The sequence below is a fragment of the Ostrea edulis genome, chromosome 1 (genome assembly GCF_947568905.1).
Source record: "Ostrea edulis chromosome 1, xbOstEdul1.1, whole genome shotgun sequence".
Taxonomy (NCBI): domain Eukaryota; kingdom Metazoa; phylum Mollusca; class Bivalvia; order Ostreida; family Ostreidae; genus Ostrea; species Ostrea edulis.
The window spans coordinates 52414404-52436173 of NC_079164.1; the positions used below are offsets into that span (position 1 = coordinate 52414404).

The 21770-nt window shown below is 35.9% G+C and overlaps 1 protein-coding gene across 1 annotated transcript in view; it reads left to right on the top strand.

Moving 5' to 3' along the window:
- The first annotated feature begins 84 nt into the window (after positions 1-84).
- The window catches only part of LOC125650195 (protein strawberry notch homolog 1-like), a 43144-nt gene continuing 21458 nt past the window's right edge, over positions 85-21770 (top strand). The window contains exons 1-14 of the mRNA XM_048878256.2: positions 85-177; positions 5266-5394; positions 6752-6886; positions 7088-8101; positions 9258-9375; positions 11455-11664; positions 15462-15546; positions 17004-17094; positions 18031-18192; positions 18460-18701; positions 18926-19079; positions 19239-19421; positions 21279-21376; positions 21519-21664. Of these exons, the coding sequence (XP_048734213.2) occupies positions 160-177; positions 5266-5394; positions 6752-6886; positions 7088-8101; positions 9258-9375; positions 11455-11664; positions 15462-15546; positions 17004-17094; positions 18031-18192; positions 18460-18701; positions 18926-19079; positions 19239-19421; positions 21279-21376; positions 21519-21664 (2785 nt within the window). The 5' untranslated portion in view covers positions 85-159. The remainder of the gene's footprint in view (positions 178-5265; positions 5395-6751; positions 6887-7087; positions 8102-9257; positions 9376-11454; positions 11665-15461; positions 15547-17003; positions 17095-18030; positions 18193-18459; positions 18702-18925; positions 19080-19238; positions 19422-21278; positions 21377-21518; positions 21665-21770) is intronic.

Below are 21770 nucleotides of genomic sequence, written 5' to 3' on the forward strand. Positions count from 1 at the left end.
AGTTCTAACATGATTTTGAATCCAATAAAAATACTACTAATTGTAAAAATATATTTTTTTCTAATCTCGACACACGTCAGAAAGGGAATTCTGGGAAATCCAGATGATGGTGGATTGCGAAAATGCGTTGAAACAGTGTGCGAACTTTCCTTGCTAGTGATGGCAAATGAATTGAATGTAAGAGGAGTTGTTAACTTTAAGTAAATTCTAAGTAGTCTTCAAATAATTTACTAAGGATTTTACTGACATTTAATCGCAGTAAGTCCACATTGGAGGCAACAATTTTTTTAAAAATATTTTGACGAGTGTCAACCCTTCCTCCTGAGGGATTGAATTCGAATTCTGAAACATAGCATTTAAGTATACCAACCATTCATGTTTTTATTTTATATGAATTGATACATAATATAGTATTGACAGTTTTTAAATTTGATGATTATGTAATACTTGTATAGTGTAGCACCGACTCTTCCTGCTTTGTACGAAATCCTCGTGTGTAATACTTAAGTCTTAACTTGCTACCGAAAATTTACCCTTCATGTTCATTGATTATGAAACTGCTTTGTTGGTACATGCATATACTATATTACATATACATGTTTGTCCACAGTATTTTGACTGATGGACTCCAAATTAGAAAAAAAAGTATTCCATCATAGGTGTTACAACATCATCGGACCAATACTTGAGATTGGGTGAAATAATACTGGAGATTGGGTGAAAATAAGTGAGATTTTTCATCAAAATAAGTGAGATTTTAAACAGACATATAAAACATAACAAACACAATATTTTAATGAAAATAGCAGATGATGGTTTTTAATCATAACAGTTGTCATGCACATTGAATTTAGCACTCTGCAAACTATGGATAGTATCCATTGATAGACTCTGTCACGGATCTGTTTGAATTTTTCTTAGGATAGAAAAACTCCTTTCAGAATCGGCATTTGAAACTGAAAAATGCACCCACATGTGCAGTAGGCATGATTGATACGAATAGAGCTCCCTTTCACCCACAGATACTCAAAAACCCATGTGGGATTGTACTTAATGCAGTATTGTTTTTTACTCGGCGAATTAGAAATTGTAGGTTCTGACGAGTGTCTTGATCTCTTCGACATCCTGGCGTAATCTGACGCGCTATTATTGTTTCAGCATTAGAAATTACGCCCCACTTCTGAATGCTATTTGATATCTGTTAAATGTATTATTATAATAACCCATTGATTAGTTATCACAACAAAACTTATCTGAGAGTGAGCGATTGTTCATACCTTGTCCACAATTTTGAATGAAATATCACGTGACAGCTTAAATATAGTATCTTGTCGTCAAACAAGATCAGGAAAGTAAGAAACAAAAACAAAAATGGCGGCAATTACAAAATACTGGAGAATAATAAATTTACGTGAGAATGCTCCTCCCGGCGCGAGACTTTTTTGCAAGGCTAAAATACGTGATCTCACGGCTAATACGTGAAATGTAACACCTATGATTCTATTCTGTACTAGAATTAACTTTTCTATATATATTTGTTTATTTTGGATCCTAATTTGGTAAGGGCTGTTCCAGAAATGATCAAATGGGGGGGTCGGGCGGCAAATGATATTTTTTTGTGTGGGTGGTTGTATTTTTTCATATTTTAATTGGTCCGTGGTGGGATTGTTAATAAAATATTTATTATGGGTAGTGGGTAGTTTCTATTGTTTTATTTTGTGCTACGTGGGTGTTGAGTTTTCAGAATATTTTTATTGTCGCTCTTGTCGTGTTGGTTACAAAACGTCGGAGGGAAAATTGAAAACGTGCTTTCGAAATCGAAAGTAACATAGAACTATTCGAGTTGTCGCTCTTTGCAGCGCATAACTTTCCATTACGGCACTCTTCAAATTAGAGGCGCGTTTAATAGGGTCCCATTGGACGTGATGGCGGCGAACTCTGTTCTGTAGATTATTACGGTTTACAGTGCATCGATTTTGGGAATATTTTGAAACCAATAGGTATTCCGTTTTCTAATAAAAATAGGCAAACCTTAGTTGATTTATACGAGGGTACCGATGCGTTATATTTATCAGTCGGTGTGATGGTGATATAGAGGCCTCCAGGCGCGGGCTCCATTAGAAGACGAACGATTCGTGGAAAAACATATCCATACCCATTTCATGATAATAGCATCGTTTGGACTCCCAATCTTTCCAACATTCCCGCCATAGATGCCTTTGATTGTTGCTGTGACATCGTTTCTTCAGAACTACTGTGATACAATGTCGCACAGGCATTACCGCGTCATTGACTAGAATGTTTGTCCCGAAAACCTCGCGAGATTTGTACCGTTTTCATTTTTAAAAATATTTTTGTGGTGGGTCTGGTTAGTTTTTTTTTTTTATTAGATGGGTCATTGTAAAATGAGTTTATTAATTTGATGGGTCATGGGGTAATTTTTTATTTTTTTTTTATGGGTGCTTGGTATATACAAAAGGTGCCTCCGACCCCCCCATGTATTTATTTCTGGAATAGCCCTAAATATAGGTATCTATCTGCATGCCAAGAATTTTACTTTTTTAATGGCATCAGCGATTTTTTTCTACCCACTGGTACTGGTACCGGTACCCACTCAATTGGGAAAAATAGCGTCAAAATCAAACAAATTGGGAATTTTCTACAAATATATCGGCAAATGATTTCAACTAAAAGAAAAGAAAAAAGAGAACAAAACAAGAAGTAGTCATCTCTTTACAAACTTTTTTACGCTAATATTTGCTGTTGTGAGACATAAGGAATCGTTAATTTGTACAACGTTTCAGACTAAATAAATTACGATGTCAGCGGTCTATATTTCGGCAAGTAAATTGGGAATATTTAGTCTCAAAATTGGGAAAAATCAATGGTTTTTGACATTGGGAATGGTACCGTTTATCGGTACCAGTTATATAAGGAAAAAAATCGCTGGGCATAGACAATACATAATAGTTATATGTCTTTTTGGATTTATCAGGGAACATGGGTTCCTCACTTGAAGATCTATCTTTGGTTTTGAAATATAGAAATATAAGCTTTTTATACGCCCGTCTTAAGACGGGACGTATTATGGTATGGCGTTCATGTCCGTCCGTCTGTCTTTCCTTCCGTCTGTTAGCTTTTTTGTGTCCGACCCGTAACTTAAATACTACAAGGCCTAGAATCATCAAACTTTGTCTGTAGATACATATTGGGTAGAAGGTGTGTCGCACATTAAAACCAGGTCACTGTGACTTTCCATTAAGAAGATATCCGTCTGTCCGTCCATCTGTTAGCTTTTTCGTGTCCGACCCGTAACTTAAATACTACAAAGCCTAGAATCATCAAACTTTGTCTGTAGATACATCTTGGGTAGAAGGTGTGTCGCACATTAAAACCAGGTCACTGTGACTTTTCATTAAGAAGATATGGCCATATATGGCAAAAACTTGTCCAGCTCATAACTTGAAAACTATTAGACCTAGAATCACCAAAATTGGTCAACTAATGCATCTTAGGTAGAAGGTGTGTCACATCCTACTTTAAGGTCACTGTGACATTTAATTAAGGTGATATAAAAAAAAAAAATGTTTTAATGGGTACAATCTATACTGTTAACAATATGTGACGGGCGTATCATGTGCCGTGGCGGTGCACTTTTTCATTTTACTATCCTCTAACCCAACTTAAGGACAATAGCATTTTTAGTTAGTTATGCAACATTTTTTGTGACATTAACAGATTTATAGAATACCAATCCTGAGCTTAAATGTAATAAAGCTACACGATGTCTTTATGCAGTTCATCATCGGAAACCCACGACTGATTACGCTTCGTTCCTCTCTCCATCACCCGTGGGTCCATTCATTCCTACTCGCTCGTTCTCATGAATAATTAATGATGCAATTTGATTGGGCACTCATCGTATACCCTGAGCAAATTTGTCCAATCAACAAGATGCTTTCAGCCCAATTTTGGTATATAATTCTTGTGATAGCAAAGTTAAATTGATGCTACCTTTAAAAACAGAAGAGTTCCGTTACTATAACGATTTCTTTGATTGGACGGTATTTTTAAATATTTATTCATAAGAAGAATAGCATTAAAATACAACAAATTGGGAATTTTCTTTCATGTCAACAAATGGGATTTGTTTTACAATTCACAGTGAATAAACTTTATTTTAAAGAATAAGCAATCATAGTTAGCTTGTGCAGTGTTTCATACATTTAGTGAATTACAAGTCTTGAATAACAAAGACTTATCAGTTTGTTACTGGGCATTTTATAGCTTCAAAATTGTAAATATTGATAGTATTTGGCATTGGGAATGGTAGTGTTAACATATAGATGTGGCTTTTGCAATTACCTTTTCATGGATAGAGTCACCACACAAATAGATGTTACAGTCTTCAAAATTTTGTGTTTAGTTTTTTTTTTATGCCCCCTCCCTTTCTAAAAATAGGGGGCAAACTGGTTTGCACCTGTTGGTATGTTGGTAAACCAAGTGCTGTTCACTAAGGTGGGGGGATATGTGTTTCTAAAACTTTTTTTGCGGCTGCTGACACCATTGTGCCACTGAAAAATTTGTTTATGTATTATTGTAAGTAGGGCTGAAACAATTAATCGTGGTTCACTCGAACCGCGATTCACGGCATTCGGTTCAATTTTCGGTTCAACATCTTCAAATTTCGATTCGGTTAATGTTTACATTTTTTCCCGGAAATAAAGAATTCAACACGGATTTGGTTTTTTACCTTACAATTTATTACAACAAAAATGGCGGACGCTAACTCGGGAATCGTGATTAAAAACCCTCCGGCAAATCTAAGGTCCCCTGTATGGAAGCATTTTGGTTTTAAAGAGAACGGAACTGCAGCAGTATGTAGAATTTGTTTCACAGAAATAAATTACCAATGCTCTTGGATATTTTGTAGCATGTGATATAATAAAGACCATATTCCATTGTTGAAAACGATGATTTTCAGGGGGGAAATGAAATAAAAACATGAAAGTTGTGTATTTTTCTATTGTTTATTAGAGTTTTTGACAACTATTGAATTGAATCGAAAATAATCGAATTGTGGCCTAAGAATCGAAAATTGAACCGAACCGTGAGCTACCTGAATCGTTTCAGTCCTAATTGTAAGACTAGGGAACTTTGATAGCTCATGTTGGTCTATATGCAATAGGTCTTCAGTTTAGATGAGATTTGATTGATGAAAAATGTATCAACATTCAACACACACTGCTTTAAATGTTTTTCCAGAACGGTTTTACTGACATATTATCAGCTGCATTGGATGAATCGGGGATCACAGGAGATTTTGATGATGAATTTGATGAAACGAGTGCATATGCACACCAGCCAGTATATCCAACACAGTCTCAACCACTTGTAAGTATGAATTTGATGGTAGTACAGTCTCCTGTTAGAATTGTGTTACTTTTCCTTCGTGGAGTCATCAGAGTTCAAGTGGTGAAAAGTTAATTCCTTTTTATGAGTTGATGGACATCAGTTAAGCCAGTGAACATGGATCCTCTTTAAAGAACTAGTTCATGTAGTTATATTTATTCATATGTTTTGTCAATTTATGTTTAAGTTCAGGTATTAAAACAGCAATGTCTATATATCAATGAAATATTGGAAGGGACCTAAATACACAAAAGGAGAATGAAATTGATATTCATTGAAAAAGTTTCCCAAACTTTTACATATTTATACACATCATGTGGTTAGTCATCAGCAATCAAAAGAAAAAATGTTTGAAGAAAGAGAGTGGAAAAAAATATATTTTGTGGATTCTCCTTTCTAATATAACGATAATGAATAAAGTGATGAAAGAAGATGTGTTCATGACTACATGGAAAATGAATGATCAATTAGACGAATTATAATTTAGCCAACTTTGTCATACTCCTGAATATTCTTACTTCAGAAGAGGATAGAAATATGATTCGCAGAATTTTTAAGGGATATTGTGTGCACAAGTGACAAAGAAGCTGATTATGCTTAGTACTGCAGATTCCTCAATTGTTATCGTGTAATTTAGCTAAAGCACCACTCATGAAGTAAAACTACTCCAACGCTTTTATTTTTGTTGTAGAAGTATTATGTGTTAAAACTTGATCAACAGTCCACTTGCAAATTCATGTCCTCACATGTATACAAGTCATTTCGCATATATATGCGTAAAATACAGAATCTATAGTCTGATCATATATTAGCTTTATGTTTCTCAACCAAAAACCATGGTTTGCTAATAATTGTATTAAATATGAAATTGCGTTGTTTCCATGGCATTATTGATAATTTATGACATCATCATAAGAATTAATTTTGTTTGGTTTGAAACAGTGCTATTTATTAATTTATGTAGCAATTTCTACTGTTTTATCTCAAAATGTAAATTGGGGGGGGGGGGGGGGGGGGGGGGGGGGGGGGGGCAGAAATTAGTCACTATACTTCTCTGAAGCTTCTTAACTAGTTTATGGGTTGCAACAAAACAATTGAAAGCAATTATTTAATAAAGAAAGCAACTAACCCAAAAATTTACAAAAGCCATCTGTGAAAACTTTGGTTTTCATGGCAAGATGATGGCCAAGGGACATACCAGTTATGTCAAAGTGGGGAAACATGAATGATATTAAAGCATATGTTTCAAAATATAAAGAAATTGTATTTAATTAATCTATGAAAGTTATGTAGATTAAACCTCAAGTTCTTCATTTATTTATTCTGAATTCAAAAATAGATATCCAATCATATGTATAATGGAGGAATGCAACAACAGATTCCAATTCCACAACAAATGGGCATCAACTCTGCAGCATTTAGGCAGACAATTCCACAACCATGCAACCCAGGAACACCTTTTCCGAGTAACCAGGTAAAAAAAAAATCTCGTTTTAGTTGGTAGCAATTTCAATAATTCAGATGAGAAAAATCTAGCAATAAAAGAAATTCATGCATCTTCTTTGTAATAAAAGAAATTTAAACATCTTTGGAAAGAATATACAGCTTTTGATTAATTAATTGAATATCTGCAATAAACAGCAATTTATGATTTAATAATATCTTAAACTTTCAGTTTTTAACTCAAGTCTCCAAAGTGCAGAATAATTCGTCTTCCTTGCTGCATCGCTCAACATCGAGCCCAGCCATTATCCGCATTCCAGCATCATCCCTTCATAAGCAGGGAGAATCTGCCCTTCAAGGCCAGATCAAACTACAAACATCTCAAATCCAAACCAGTTCCACCGGAGGACCCAGAATCATTAAAATCACAAGACTTGGAGGACAAGGATCCAGCACAATCAAAGTACCTGTGTCAGGAAATGCTATCCCTCTTAGTGGGATTGTCAACAAGACATCTGGAGGAACAACAGCAGTGAAGATAGGAAATTATGTGTCCAAAAACTCTGCAGTGCCAACAATCAATTTAAATGATCTCTCTGGAAGGACTAACGGCTCTGGTGTTCCTCAGAGTGATGTATCAAAATCAGGACCAGATTCTATTAACTGGGGTAGTTTGGTAAAGAAAGACCCCAATACAGGAGCCTGTACAATTAACTTGGCAAATCTCGCAGCAGCAAGTGGCAAGAAGATCATTATTACTACAACGACTGGCAATCATGTAACAGGGAGTGTTGTGAGCCAGGCAGCTGGCAGTGATTCAAAAATTCTCTCATCAGGTGTGGGGACAAACACACCATTTCCTCCAAATTTAGGGTGTGTGAGAATGACTCCCTCTGTGTTACCAAGAAGTGATATTCTGGCTGCTCAAACAATGAGACCAAGAGGTGTTGAACTGCCTGCCCCGCACTCTGTTAATATAGGCAATGTTCAGCACCTGAACTCTTTCACCCCCAGGTCTATCAATACTATTCAGTCTCCTAATATGTCCCTCCTTCAAAGAAATCCACCATTACACCACAGTGTGTCTACTCCAACTCTCTCAGATTTAGAACAGCATCACTCAGTTAATGGACCTAATGGAATTGTTCCTCCTAATTTCAAAGCAAATGTGAGTCACAAAGATCTTTCAAGATTGTGGTCCAAAGAAGATGTTAAACTCAAGAAAGTGGGTCCCTCAGTACAACAGGTATGTCCATAGTTCTTTGTCTCCATTAAACAGAACAAACTGCATTGCTATGAATTTTTAATATCTATAGATGTATTTGTAGAGACCTAACCTGGAGGTTATAAAACTTTTACCGTACTCATATATTCAAACTCAGCCATGTTTGTTTTGAGTACAATTTAGAGCAAGCTCCAAAGCATACTTGAAAAATCTTGACCATGTACTCCATTTGAGTATGAGTATGATTTATAGAAGTTTTATAACCTTCACTTTTCGAGTATGAGTACGATTTAGAGTTTGAGTATGAAAACATGCTCCCAAAAAAAAAGGTTTTATAACCACCAGGCCTGGGCCTTTCTTGGAAATTCTGATCCGTCTTTTTGTCAAGTTGGGAAAAGAATCTTATGAAGTTTCTCCATAAAAGAAATCGCACAACTTACTAATCCATTGTGATTTTTCCATCATTTGATTTATTTTTACTCTTTGATAGTGGCAACGAGTAAATATGTAATCAGTTCAATGAAATTCTGCCAATAAATTCAACTAAATAATCAAAATTTTAATAACAATATGCAGCTTTCTTCAGGAATTTGGGAAAAGATATGGGAATAAGGATTGCCGATAAGTTTTGGCACTTTAGGAGCCATGTGTGCTCCTAAATTTCAAATATTTAATAAAGCCATCCTAGAACTAACGTTTTATTAATTCCCAGTCTAAGCGGAAGTTTTTTGGGTTAGGTATGACATTTGGTCCTGTGTAACCAATGTACACATGTATGGTCATTTTATTATTAATTGTTTTTCAATATAAATCATGCGAGCTAAAACTTCTTTTTATACATGATACGCTCCTTTCTAAATTACATTCAAATGTCATCTCTCAGCTCGTTTTGGAAAGAAAGTGTGTAAAAAGACAGGCTGTCTTTTGAAACTATTTTCATTTATATAATTTAGAGCTACAAGTTTTTTGTATGCATATTTGATAGAATTTGTTGTTTCATTTTATTCATAGAATACTGTAATATTGATATCTTTATGAAATATATATCATAAAAATTGGAGCATACATACCTTGAACCCTAATTTTAAGGATGAAGAGCCCTGTGAACATGCATTCATTTTGAGCCCAGTTTAACCATCAGGGTATTTTGACAAATCTTTGGCATCCTATATTTCAGCAAACTGCACGGCAGATGTTGGGAGGGGGTGTGGCATCAATAGAAGAAGATGAAGTTGAGGATGAAGTTCAAGAACTGGGACATGCAGAAACTTACAATGACTATATGCCTGTAAAATGTAAGTATTTATCAGAAGTAGAAACAAGAATGATAAAATTGATGTTTTCTTCGTGGATAATTTTATCATTTTGGTATGAGAACTTGAACATTTGTAATGCACACTGTCATCTACATATATTTGATATAAAGTATTTCACCTGAAGAGCATAATCCTTGAGTTTGGAGCACCTTCCCCTTCCAAATGTTAAGAGATTTTGAAGAAACAAATTTTTTTTTCGATAGGATAGGTGAAGTTTTTATCGAAATTTTTTCATTGAAAGTCATTCTTTCCCAGGGGAGGAAAATGAATTATTATGGATAGGTGCAATGTATCCACCCGTCTGTCTGTCCATCTGTCAGCACTTCATGGGTTAAGTAAATGCAGTACTTAAAAGGCTAAAATCATTTAACTTGGTTCACATGTTCCCTATGATTAGAGGAAGAAGCTCTTGTTTTTCAAGGCTAAAAGTCAAGGTCAGTTTGTGAAACTTGCATGGGTAATTTTACAGGCACAAAACAAGATTGAAACAAAACTGATAAGGGTAGGATAATTAATTTTAAAAACTGGTTGCATTATGGTCTGGTGCCATGTTTCTTTGTATCTGGGTGTATTGTCTATGGGATGGATAACAAGACAACTAATACAGTTAGGATAATCAAACATGGTGGATATATTCTTTATTATGAGAAGGAGATGCTTTTCTTTCTCAAAAGTCCATTATCAAGGTCATACTCTCTTGAAGGTCAAGTTAATACTTTCAACTGTACTAATAAGGCTGAGATCATCAAAACGTAATAATTTTCCCTACCAGCAGAGCCAAACAAAACTACTAGTTTGCACTCCATGTGTCTGCAGGGTTGAAACTTAGCTAAAATGTTCAGGAGCCATGAGAGCCCACAACAAAACATGCTAGCCCACATATGATGATTGATTGATTAAATATTGTTTAACGTCCCTCTCGAGAATCTTTCACTCGTATGGAGACATCACCCCTGCCGGTGAAGGGCTGCAAAATTTAGGCCTATGCTCGGTGCTTACAACCTTTGAGCAGGGAGGGATCTTTATCGTGCCACACCTGCTGTGACACGGGACCTCAGTTTTCGCAGTCTCATCTGAAGGACCGCCACATTTAGTCGCCTCTTACGACAAGCAAGGGGTACTGAGGACCTATTCTAACCTGGATCCCCACGGGATCACATATATTATACACATATGATGAAATATAATGCAAGAAATCCAGGAGATATGTAAATTGATGATATACTTTGTGTGGGTTTGTTTTTATTAACATACTGTTTGAATACATAGTATAAGTATTTGGAGAGGTTTAGATTCCATACTTTTTTTAAATTTTATATGATACAAGTAAATATACTCTACCTCATAAATATTTGTTATTAGGGCCTAAATTAATTGTATTCCAACTCAATATTTTTTCAATTTGTTTGGACAACAATGCTGCTTTCTTTGTACTAACAGTAGCTTTCTATTTCTTCATTTCTCTATGTCATAATCATCACGAGGACTGCAAGTGCATGTGCCGTTTTTCGGCAAGCTCAAAAACTTCCAGCTGTTTTGACATCATTGAATCTTGCCAATCGCGCATGGTTTACTATTGTTTTAGAAGGTCTCCAAAACGCTTTAAATTAAGCTTGTAAATGACTCTCGGAAAAGAGTCTGTTTGCTAAAGATATACTGATTACCGAACCCGATGTAATTATGACCAATTCCACTCATCATGTGGGCAAGCGAGACATCTAATTTAGGCCCACGCAAAATTTTACTTGCGTTTGGGCGAGTGCTAAGTTTAAACTCTGTGTCTGTCCAACCATCTCTCCTCCTCTCAGAACTTTCAATATATGTTAGCAGACCAAGTTTTAGTTTCATTATAGTGGACTTGTTTAAGGAGATTTATGGAACTGCTGAATGTAGTTTTCCGGGCTTTTTGTTAACTTAGGACTCTGTAATTTGATAATGTGTTTATTGAATGAGATTATGCTCATTTGATGAACCTTTGACTTATATCCTGAAAATCTAGGAACATTCTTTCTAGCAAATTTTTTAAGAAAATACTGTATTGGTAAATTTCTTTTTCAGTGTCCATAGGGATAAAGCACCCTGATCCAGTTGTGGAAACCAGTTCTCTTGCCAGTGTTGAACCTTCCAATATTTGGTACAATTTATCCCTTCCTGAGAATATTGTTGATAATGGGGAGCTGTCTGCCCTACAGCTAGAAGCTATTACATATGCCTGTCAGAGACATGAAATTATCTTGCCAAGTAAGGAAAGAGCAGGATTCCTCATAGGTAGGTAACATGCTTTACATTGTAAAGTAATAAGTTGTAGAATAAGCTTTAGTATGCTGTAAACCAACTTTTATTCGCGTGTGAGAACAGCGATTTTTTTCTACCCACTGGTACCAATACCCATTCAATTGGGAAAAATAGCGTCAAAATCGAACAAATTGAGAATTTTCTACCACTGTATCGACAAATGATTTCAACTAAAAGAAAAGAAAAAAAGATACTAGAAGTAATCATCTCTGTACAAACTTTTTTACGTTAATATTTGCTGTTGTGAGACATATATAAGGAATTGTCATAGGCTTGTTTTAGAATCTTCGTAGTTCTACAAACCACACGCACTGCCATGATCTGTACTTTTGATTTAATAACGGAAGTGGACATTTTAGTTAACTTGTACAATGTTTCAGACTAAATAAATTACGATGTCAGCGGTCTATTTTTCGGCAAGTAAATTAGGAATTTTTAGTCACAAAATTGGGAAAAATCAATGGTTTTTGGCATTGGGAATGGTACCGTTTATCGGTACCAGTTATATAAGGGGAAAAAATCGCTGGAGAAATTTCTTGAGGTTTACTAGAACCTCATCATTGCGAATATTTCTTGCCGTGAACCAGTTCTATAATGTCTCTTGTATGTTTAAGATAATCTCAGTTATGAAAATTAGTCGTCATGAACTAGTTCATCACTAGTAAATTGTCAAATGAAGTCGTCGTGAATAAAAAGTTGGTTTACAGAATATGTTTTAAGTGTGGAATCTTCAGAAAGAATGGTATCAATCATTGCCAAATGTGATTGTAGTATTCTAATCTTTTTTGACTTAGAACCATTATGATTTAGTAAATATAGGAATTTATCATAAAAATAATCTACAATGTTTTGTTATACAGTGAAACTTCTCTAAACCGGCTGGCTCTCGGACCGGAAAAAACGGCCGGTTTAGAGGGATGGCCGGTATACTGAGAATTTAGCAATGATAGACGTTTTATCTCAATATTCACAAAGTAGGTACTGTTCACTTTGATCTGGTGATCTATGATCAATTATCAGTGGAGATTAAATTAGTCCCCTTGTACCTAAAAGTAATTATGGATTACAAGAAATATTCTCACTGAAATCATCTAATTTGAAACTGAAAATCTATAACAGGATACATAAAGAAAACACAGAGCCCTATTATTGGAATTCCTCTTACCTATAAAAACTCTGTTTACATTCATCGCTTATGTCATTAACAATTTTGTTTTGACGTTTTTCAAAAGTACAGTAGTAAATATGAAATTGTAATTTGAATATTTCTTTGGAATTTTAAGTCTATGGAAACCAAGAAAATTAATCTATCTTTTAATAATTATCATTAACAGTCATGGGTTTGTTCTTTATTAACTACTGCTTATATCCATATGATAGTATGGTGAAACAATATGGCGTTTTATTCTGTATTCATTCAATATGCTCCTAACTGTTTTTGACATTTTGAGCAGAATTTGGAAGGGTTTCTTGGATTAGCTAAGTGTCAATTAACACCCTTGACAGCACAGGTAAATAATAGAAATTAATGAGGCCACTAGTGTTTTTCACACCTCCAGTGATAATTTCCCACCTGGCCAGTTGGTCAGTTAATTTGCACACCTGGATGATCTTGATCAACCTCTGGCCAAAATTTTCTTGTCTTCAAAAAGTGGCCAGTATGTTAAGGGTAAATTACACATGTTTCTTAACAAATGTACTTTAAAAAGTGGCCAATGTCCGGTTTTCAGGGGTGGCCGGTTTTGTAAGACTTTCTTTGTAAGGAAATGTTAAGATTTCTGCCGGGACTTTGAAAATCGGCCGATATTCAGGGAAAACCGGTTTTCTGAGGGGCCGGTTTGGAGAAGTTTCACTGTATTGATAGTTTAAAATGCTGATAGCTGATCAAGGGTGTGCAATTAAAAAAATTCGATGGCAGCAACTGAGTTACTAGCCCAAGATTGTCAGCTGAACTACTGACAGCAATATAACAAAAAACCTACAAATGGAATTAATTCTTTTAAGTTGATAATGATTATGTAAACAATGGTCATTTTAATATCTTTTATTAGCCGAGTTGCGTAGCAAAATCTCGGCTTTTAAATTGGCGATGGATGGGCCCATGTCCCGTTGGGTGGGCGGCGTCCACAATTAGCTTGTCCGGTCTCTAACTTTCATACTTTTTGGTGCATCTTTGTGAGACTTACATAACATGATCACATCCAAAAGAGGAAGGTTCCTATTTATTTTAAGGTCAAGGTCACTAAATGCCATAGATTTGAGCTTGTCCGGTCTCTAACTTTCATACTACTAGGGACATCTTTGTGAAACTTACATAACATGATCACACCCAAAAGAGGAAGGTTCCTATTTATTTTGAGGTCAAAGTCACTTTGTCACTCAATGCTATAGATTTGAGCTTGTCCGGTCTCTAACTTTCATACTACTAGGAGCATCTTCGTGAAACTTACATAACATGATCACATCCAAAAGAGGAAGGTTCCTATTTATTTTGAGGTCAAGGTCACTTTGTCACTCAATGCTATAGATTTGAGCTTGTCCGGTCTCTAACTTTCATACTACTTGGTGCGTCTTTGTCAAACTTGCATATTTTGATCACATCCAAAAGAGTTCCTATTTATTTTGAGGTTCAAAGGTCAAGGTCTCTTTTTCACTATATACTGTAGATTTGAGCTTGCCTCTAACTTTTATATATGTACTTGCTGGTGCATGTTTATCAAACTTCAAATCCTGATGACATTCAAGATTCATGTTGCTTTTGAAATCCAAAGGTCAAGGTCATTATCACACTAAATACCAATTGCGGCCATTCAAAGCTTCATAATTATAAACTATATTAAATACGTGCATGTTTTTACTTCGTGAATGCAAGCATGCATAATTTTCCAAGCTTCAACTCGGCCATACGCATCTTTGATGCGTTTTAGCGATTTTTATTAATCAATTTGTTAGCTTCCCGCCAAGTGGTGAATGATTCAGCTTAAATATATTTATATGGCTTTTTTACACTTTCTATATGGAATGTGAGCAACCTTCAAGTTCAAGAAAGTTTATGAATTTTCCCATGACCTATGGATTTCACAATGTCTGGATACTTTTGATTTTGATTTGAACATATTGTATAAATATACAAAGAGATTAGTTACAAGTTCTATCAACTTAGAAAACCTCTTCCTACAGGACTTGCAATGCATGATACATTTCTCTTCATTAAAGTACAACGGTAATGTGGTGTTATCCACTGTATATGTCAAGCAAACATTTTCTTTTAGTTATTATAAGGAAAAAAGGATGAACAGTGATCAATCTCATAAATTCTATAAAGAATACAAAATTCAGAGCAGGACAAAACAGACTTCTTGAAACACCAGGTACTTTTCCATTTTGTCAATTAACCGAGTGTGTCTATCATATACTTTAAAACGGACTGAGAATCTTGATTTGGCAACAAAGTTGAATCATGCGTAAACTTGGTTGATGTAATATTAACAGTGGTACAATGAATAATGTGTTTACTTTCATTATGTTCCTTTTAGATTTACTAGCCCAACTGGTTAACGCAGCATTGACTTTTGCTCACCCGACTTCTGCAATCGGTTGCCAGTGTCGGGCGATTGTAATTGCACACCCCTGGCAGATATCATTTTTATGTTCTTGTCAGTATCACATAATTAGTCTTAGGTCACTTAATGTTAGTGATGATTGCTCACAAAATTTGAAGAAATTCGCAAAATTGTCCAGTGTATAATTATTGTATTCTGGTAATGCAGGAGATGGTGCTGGAGTGGGGAAAGGAAGAACTCTGGCGGGAATCATTTATGAAAACTACTTGCTGGGACGAAAACGTGCATTATGGTTAGTGTAGAGTATGCTTAAATGATGTGTATTTAACCATATTAACCTGTGTTTTATAGTTTTTAGCTCACTTGAGGTGAAAGCTCAAATGAGCTTTTCTGATCACCTGTTGTCCATCCGTCTGTCTCATCCGTCTGTCTTCTGTCTGTCCGTCTGTGTAAACTTTTCACATTTTCGACTTCTTCTCAAGAACCACGAGGCCAATTTCAACCAATCTTGGCAAAAAGCAGTCTTGGGTAAAAGGGCTTTCTAGTTTGTTCAAATGAAGGGACATGCCCCTTTCAAAGGGGAGATAATTACAAAAATAGGGTGGGGTCATTAGCTCAAGTGAGCTTTTCTGATCGCCTGTTGTCCGTCTGTCTATAAACTTTTTACATTTTCAACTTCTCCAGAACCACTGGGCCAATTATAATCAAACTTGGCCAAAAGCATCCTTGGGTGAAGGGCTTTCAAGTTTGTTCAAATGAGGGGGCCATGCCCCCTTCAAAGGGGAGATAATCACAAAAATATGGTGGGGTCATTTAAAAAGCTTCTTCAAGAACACTGGGTGAGAAGAGCTGAAATTTACATGAAAGCTTCCTGACATAGTGCAGATTCAAGGTTGTTCAAATCATGCCTCCCGGGGGTTGGATGGGGCCACAATAGGGGATCAAAGTTTTACATACAAATGGGGAAAATCTTTAAAAATCTTCTCAAGAACCACTGAGCCAGAAAAGCTGAGATTTACATGAAATGCAGATTCAAGTTTGTAAGAATCATAGCCCCCAGGGGTAGGATGGAGCCACAATAGGGGATCAAAATTTTACATACAAATATATAGGGAAAATCTTTAAAAATCTTCTTCTCAAGAACCACTGAGACAGAAAAGTGGAAATTTACATGAAAGCTCCTGACATAGTACATATTAAAGTTTGTTAAACTCATGACCCCTGGGGCTAGGATAGGGCCACAATAGGGGATCAAAGTTGTACATAACTAATAAATAGAAACAAATCTTTAAAAATGTTCTCCTTAAGAACCATTTGGCCAAAGAAGTTTACATTTGCACGAAAGCTTCCTGACATATTGCAGATTCAAGTTTGTAAAAATCATGGTCCCCAAGGGTATCAAATATTTACATAACAGATATATAGGGGAAATCATTAAAAAATCTTCTGAAAAATCACTGGTCCAGAAAAGTTTACATTTACATGAAAGCTTCCTGACATACTCTAGATTCAATTTTGAAAAGAATCATGGCCCCCGGGAGTAGGTTGGGGCCACAATAGGGATAAAAGTTTTGCATGCAAATATATAGGAAAATTCTTTAAATATGAGACAAGGTGAGCAATGTGGCCCATGGGCCTCTTGTTTAAAAATCTTCTAATAAAACTTCTATAATACATTTTTGTGTACATGGCATATCTTGTTACAGAGGCTCAAAACTAAGTCATGATGTTTTTATCAAACTGTTGTAGGTTGAGTGTATCAAATGATTTAAAAGTTGATTCAGAAAGAGATCTCAGAGATATTGGAGCAGGAAGAATTGATGTCCATGCCTTAAATAAGGTAATATTGTGTTTGATAATGGAAAATGTTCATTTGTAAAAATATAATTATAATATAAGACTCAACAATCCCTTTAAGATTCTCTTGATTTAGAAGAAAATGTTTGTCCCTTAATGGAAATGGTTATGAAAAATGTGAAAATATAAAAGCAATCAGAAAACTTGTGATCTGAATTCTACAGTTGTGTTTAGTGAACAGATCCACGAAGTCATGGAGTTGGACAAGCATGCAATTCAACGGAGAAAAACAATTTGATAGACAAAATTCAAGATATTGGCTCTTCTGCGTGTTCTATGATGAGGGAATGTTTAGTACTTTCTTGATGGCTTGTATTGATACAGATTGAATATATTGAATACTATAGCAATGTAAAAATTTTGTCGTAAGTTCAAGAAGAGCCATTATCTCTGATTGTGTTTGTAATCAACACTATACCAAGCTGTGAAACATGATGTACAAAGGTGCAATATATCAACCCCTTGTTAGTTATAAAATGATAATGATCAAAGCCATGAATTGCACGGTGCTTTGTAGATGGTAGTGAAATTTTAAAATTTGAACATTTCGCTGCTTTAAGATTGGTAAAATACATGAACATTTACTGCAAAAGAAAAGTTTGAAAAGTAACCATGTATGCCCAGACCCATGAAAGTCTTGCAGCTGGCATAAAGATTTCCTTATACAAAGCAAATGTACCTCTCAGGAAAGACTACAACAGCTACCCTGAAGGGGGACAAAATCAAGTGACAAGCACAGATGTATACACAACAATGGGTTCCAACACTTGCTGTCCACCTCATGATATCGTGGCACCTGGGGGGTTTTTTGTGCAAGAAAAGTTATTCCAAGTTCTCACATAAAAGACCAAAAATGTTGATTGTATGTATAAATACTGTACATACACCCCTTGATCTGAAGTTGACTTGAAAATTTCAGTTTAAGTATGCCAAGATATCATCCAAGGAAAACGGGAGTGTGAAGAAGGGTGTGATTTTTGCCACATACTCCTCTCTGATTGGAGAAAGCCAGTCCACTGGAAAATACAAGACACGTTTCAAACAGCTGCTTAAGTGGTGTGGAAAAGAATTTGATGGAGTGGTATCCTTTTTGTCACATTTGTAAGCTTGTCAGACTAAAAGAATGGGACTTAATTACAGGGGATTTGTTCTTACTCTCATTACTGATCTAAATGTACCATACTTGCGTTGTGAATGATTATATTTAATCATTATAATGTACATTTCTTATGTTTTAATTTAAGTGATCAGTCAATAAAATTAGTATTGAACACAACTATGACAATACTGAAGCCTTCATAATCACCAAAGGACTATGCTGATGAGAATTCTCCTTAATAGTGATAAGATTGTATTTGATGAGTGCCATAAAGCCAAGAATCTATGTCCTGTTGGATCAAGCAAGCCCACAAAGACAGGCCAGACGGTCCTAGAACTACAGAACCGCCTTCCAAATGCCAGGATAGTGTACGCTAGTGCCACGGGTGCCTCCGAACCCAAGAACATGGCGTACATGACACGGCTGGGTTTATGGGGACCGGGGACACCTTTTCCGGAGTTCAATGATTTCATTCAAGCAGTAGAGAAAAGGTACAGTATTGCTGTCTCTGTATCTTTATGTCTGACCCTCTTGTATAAAAAAAAATTCAGCATTGCAAGAAAGCTTTGACATTAATGGGTGCAGTTCTTATGACCAGGCCTTTCTAGTGGTACACATAATGGAAATTTGTTGACTATTGTCATATGAGGCATTCATGTCACACATCTAATTCTTTGTTACCTCTGATAAACATGTATGCATTTTAATTTTCCAGAGGAGTAGGTGCTATGGAATTGGTGGCGATGGATATGAAGTTGAGAGGGATGTATATTGCCAGACAGCTAAGTTTCAAAGGTGTCACATTCAAAATAGAGGAAATTCCACCTGACAAAGAATTTATCAAGGTCTACAATGACAGTGTGAAAATGGTATGCCTAAAAGTACATTTAACTGTCTATATATTATAGGTGCCAGCAAGACTAAAAGTTTCTTATCTGCTTAATAACCAATGATTTTTGATAAAGGTATCTGTAAATTAGAATTGATTTGATACATTGCCCTGTATGATATACATGTGTGTATTGCAGTGGGTGACGGCCAGGGATCGCTTCTGTAAGGCTGCTGAGCTGATGGATGCTGAGCAGAGGATGAAGAAAAGTATGTGGGGACAGTTCTGGTCAGCTCATCAGAGGTTCTTCAAATATCTATGCATCTCAGCTAAAGTCAATCACTGTGTGGAGATAGCTCGAGAGGCTGTCAAAAATGGCAAGGTAAATGTCAAGCAAATGGTGACAGGGAAGAAGTGTATTCATAGTAGGGTGAATCTCTGTATAGATTATTAATATTCACTGTTGTGTATTTTTTATACATCCATCTGTCCATGTCTTGGGGGAGGTGGTGTTGACTTAAAACTAAAAATAGGTCATTGAGGCCTCCATTTGGAATTTATGACTATGTATACTCAAATCATATGTGGATCATATCTTTCACACTGTGAGGTCCATCAAACTTGGTCAGTTGATGCAAGGGGGAGGGGGGGGGGGATGTAGGTCACTGTAGCTTCATTTAGGTATTGTAATACGCCAGTTTCGAGATACGAACTCTTCTGTATAGGAGGTGCATTTAGTGGAACTTTGAATGCCTAAGTAGGACAGAGTGGATATACAGTCAACGAGGAAGACGATGAAATGTATTAAAAGCGGCTTCTCTTTAAATATGTAAATGTGGGAAATACTAAACACTATCGAAAGAAATGTTTTACCGAAGTGGAAACATACAAACAATGTCATATTTGCAAGAAATATCTTGGATATGGTACTTATGAATAGCGAAATAACGTGATAGGATAAGAATTTTATGTATTTAATTACTCCCTAAATACTTATCACTTACTTTGTTTGTGTATCAATCGATTTGGGTTATCAAACAGCATATGAGAAACTTACTGAGTACATTCACTTACGCTGTGATGAATATCTGTCCCACCCCTGCATGTAAACAAATTATTTCGCGCCTTACTATGTACGAGAGTTCTCCAAAGGGAAATAACTCGGACGTATCTTGAAACCGGCGTATTGACAGCATGACAGCTTGTGACTTAAACCATGCAAATCTATGTATGCCTCATGTACATGTAGTTCCAGACATGTGTGTCATGTCCCCTGGCGGTGTACTTTATTCAAAACTTCTATGTATGTCATAAGAGAAAAAAATCTACAAAATGTTATCGGATACTATTTAGCTTACCTTGCTGATTTCCCCCCTAGTTGTCCCTCAGAAGTATTGCTGTTTTTAAAAGTGATTGTCTAATGCCACTTTTTATTGACTGAAACAAAATCAAATTCTTATCCATAGTGACTGAATTTCCAATCACCATACTTGGTACAAATATTCAAGTGGTCCCTCAGAAGTGTTGCAAAATTTCAGACCAATTTGAATTTCAATAAGGCTGCTGTGGTGACTGTTTGACTGAGACAAATCAATTTGTCCATAACAGTTGCATCCTCAATCAGCATACTCGGTACATATGTTCCCCTTGTAGTCGAAGTGACTTTACTTTCTGGAGAAATTTGAATTTTGTATGGCTACCATGGCATTTAATGGATGAAGTTATTCCAGCCAGGTGAGCAAATCACACTCATGAGAGTCTCTTGTTCCCAATCAACAGATTCCATGCTGACAATCGTTGTTGATTTTTTTTATTGGGTGTTGCATTCTTTTCATTATATTTGAAGTACTAACAAATTCTGAATACCTACCTACCTATCCTCTTCGTGCCCGGTGGCACATAAGGCTGATACCAGATCCCTCCATTTGTTTCTATCCATAGCCATCCTTTCTACTTCCTTCCAGGTTTTTCCCATCTTCTTTATATCACTTTCTATAGTCCTTCTCCATGTCTCTCTAGGTCTTCCTCTGCTTCTCTTTCCTTCTGCTGGAGTCCATTTAAGTGCTGTTTTTGTGAAGGAAACGAATCCATCACAAAATTCTGAATAGGGAAAAGGCAACTACTATTTTTTCATCAAACAACCCCCCCCCAACCCCCCAACCCCCACCACCACCACCAAAATATAAATGATTTTAAAGTATTTTATAAATGATGATTGATGTTTTTAATATTTTTTCAGTGTGTGGTGATAGGACTACAGTCCACAGGTGAAGCTAGGACCCTTGAGCAGTTGGAGGAACAGGGGGGAGAACTCAATGACTTTGTGTCCACCGCTAAGTAAGTTTTATTCTTGGTAACCAAAATCATATGAAGTACACATTTTTTCCCTTCCAAATGTGATATATGTAGATTTTACTACTAGGTATATTGTCCCCAATTTTATTCCCTGTATAGTTAATTTATTATTTTCATGTTGCAGAGGTGTATTTCAAACATTAGTGGAAAAGCATTTTCCAGCTCCAGACAGAAAGAAGACCTTTGATATATTTGGACTGGGGGATTATGGTAAAAAGAAAGAACAGGAACGTGTGCAGCAGAAAAATGAAAACAATAAACGGAAAAAAGGTAGCAATGCATATGGGAAGTCAAAGTATCTTTAACGGTATCACGGTGTAGTAGAAGTAAAATGATCAACCTTATATGATTTTTATGGAAGTGCTGTCAAAAGTCA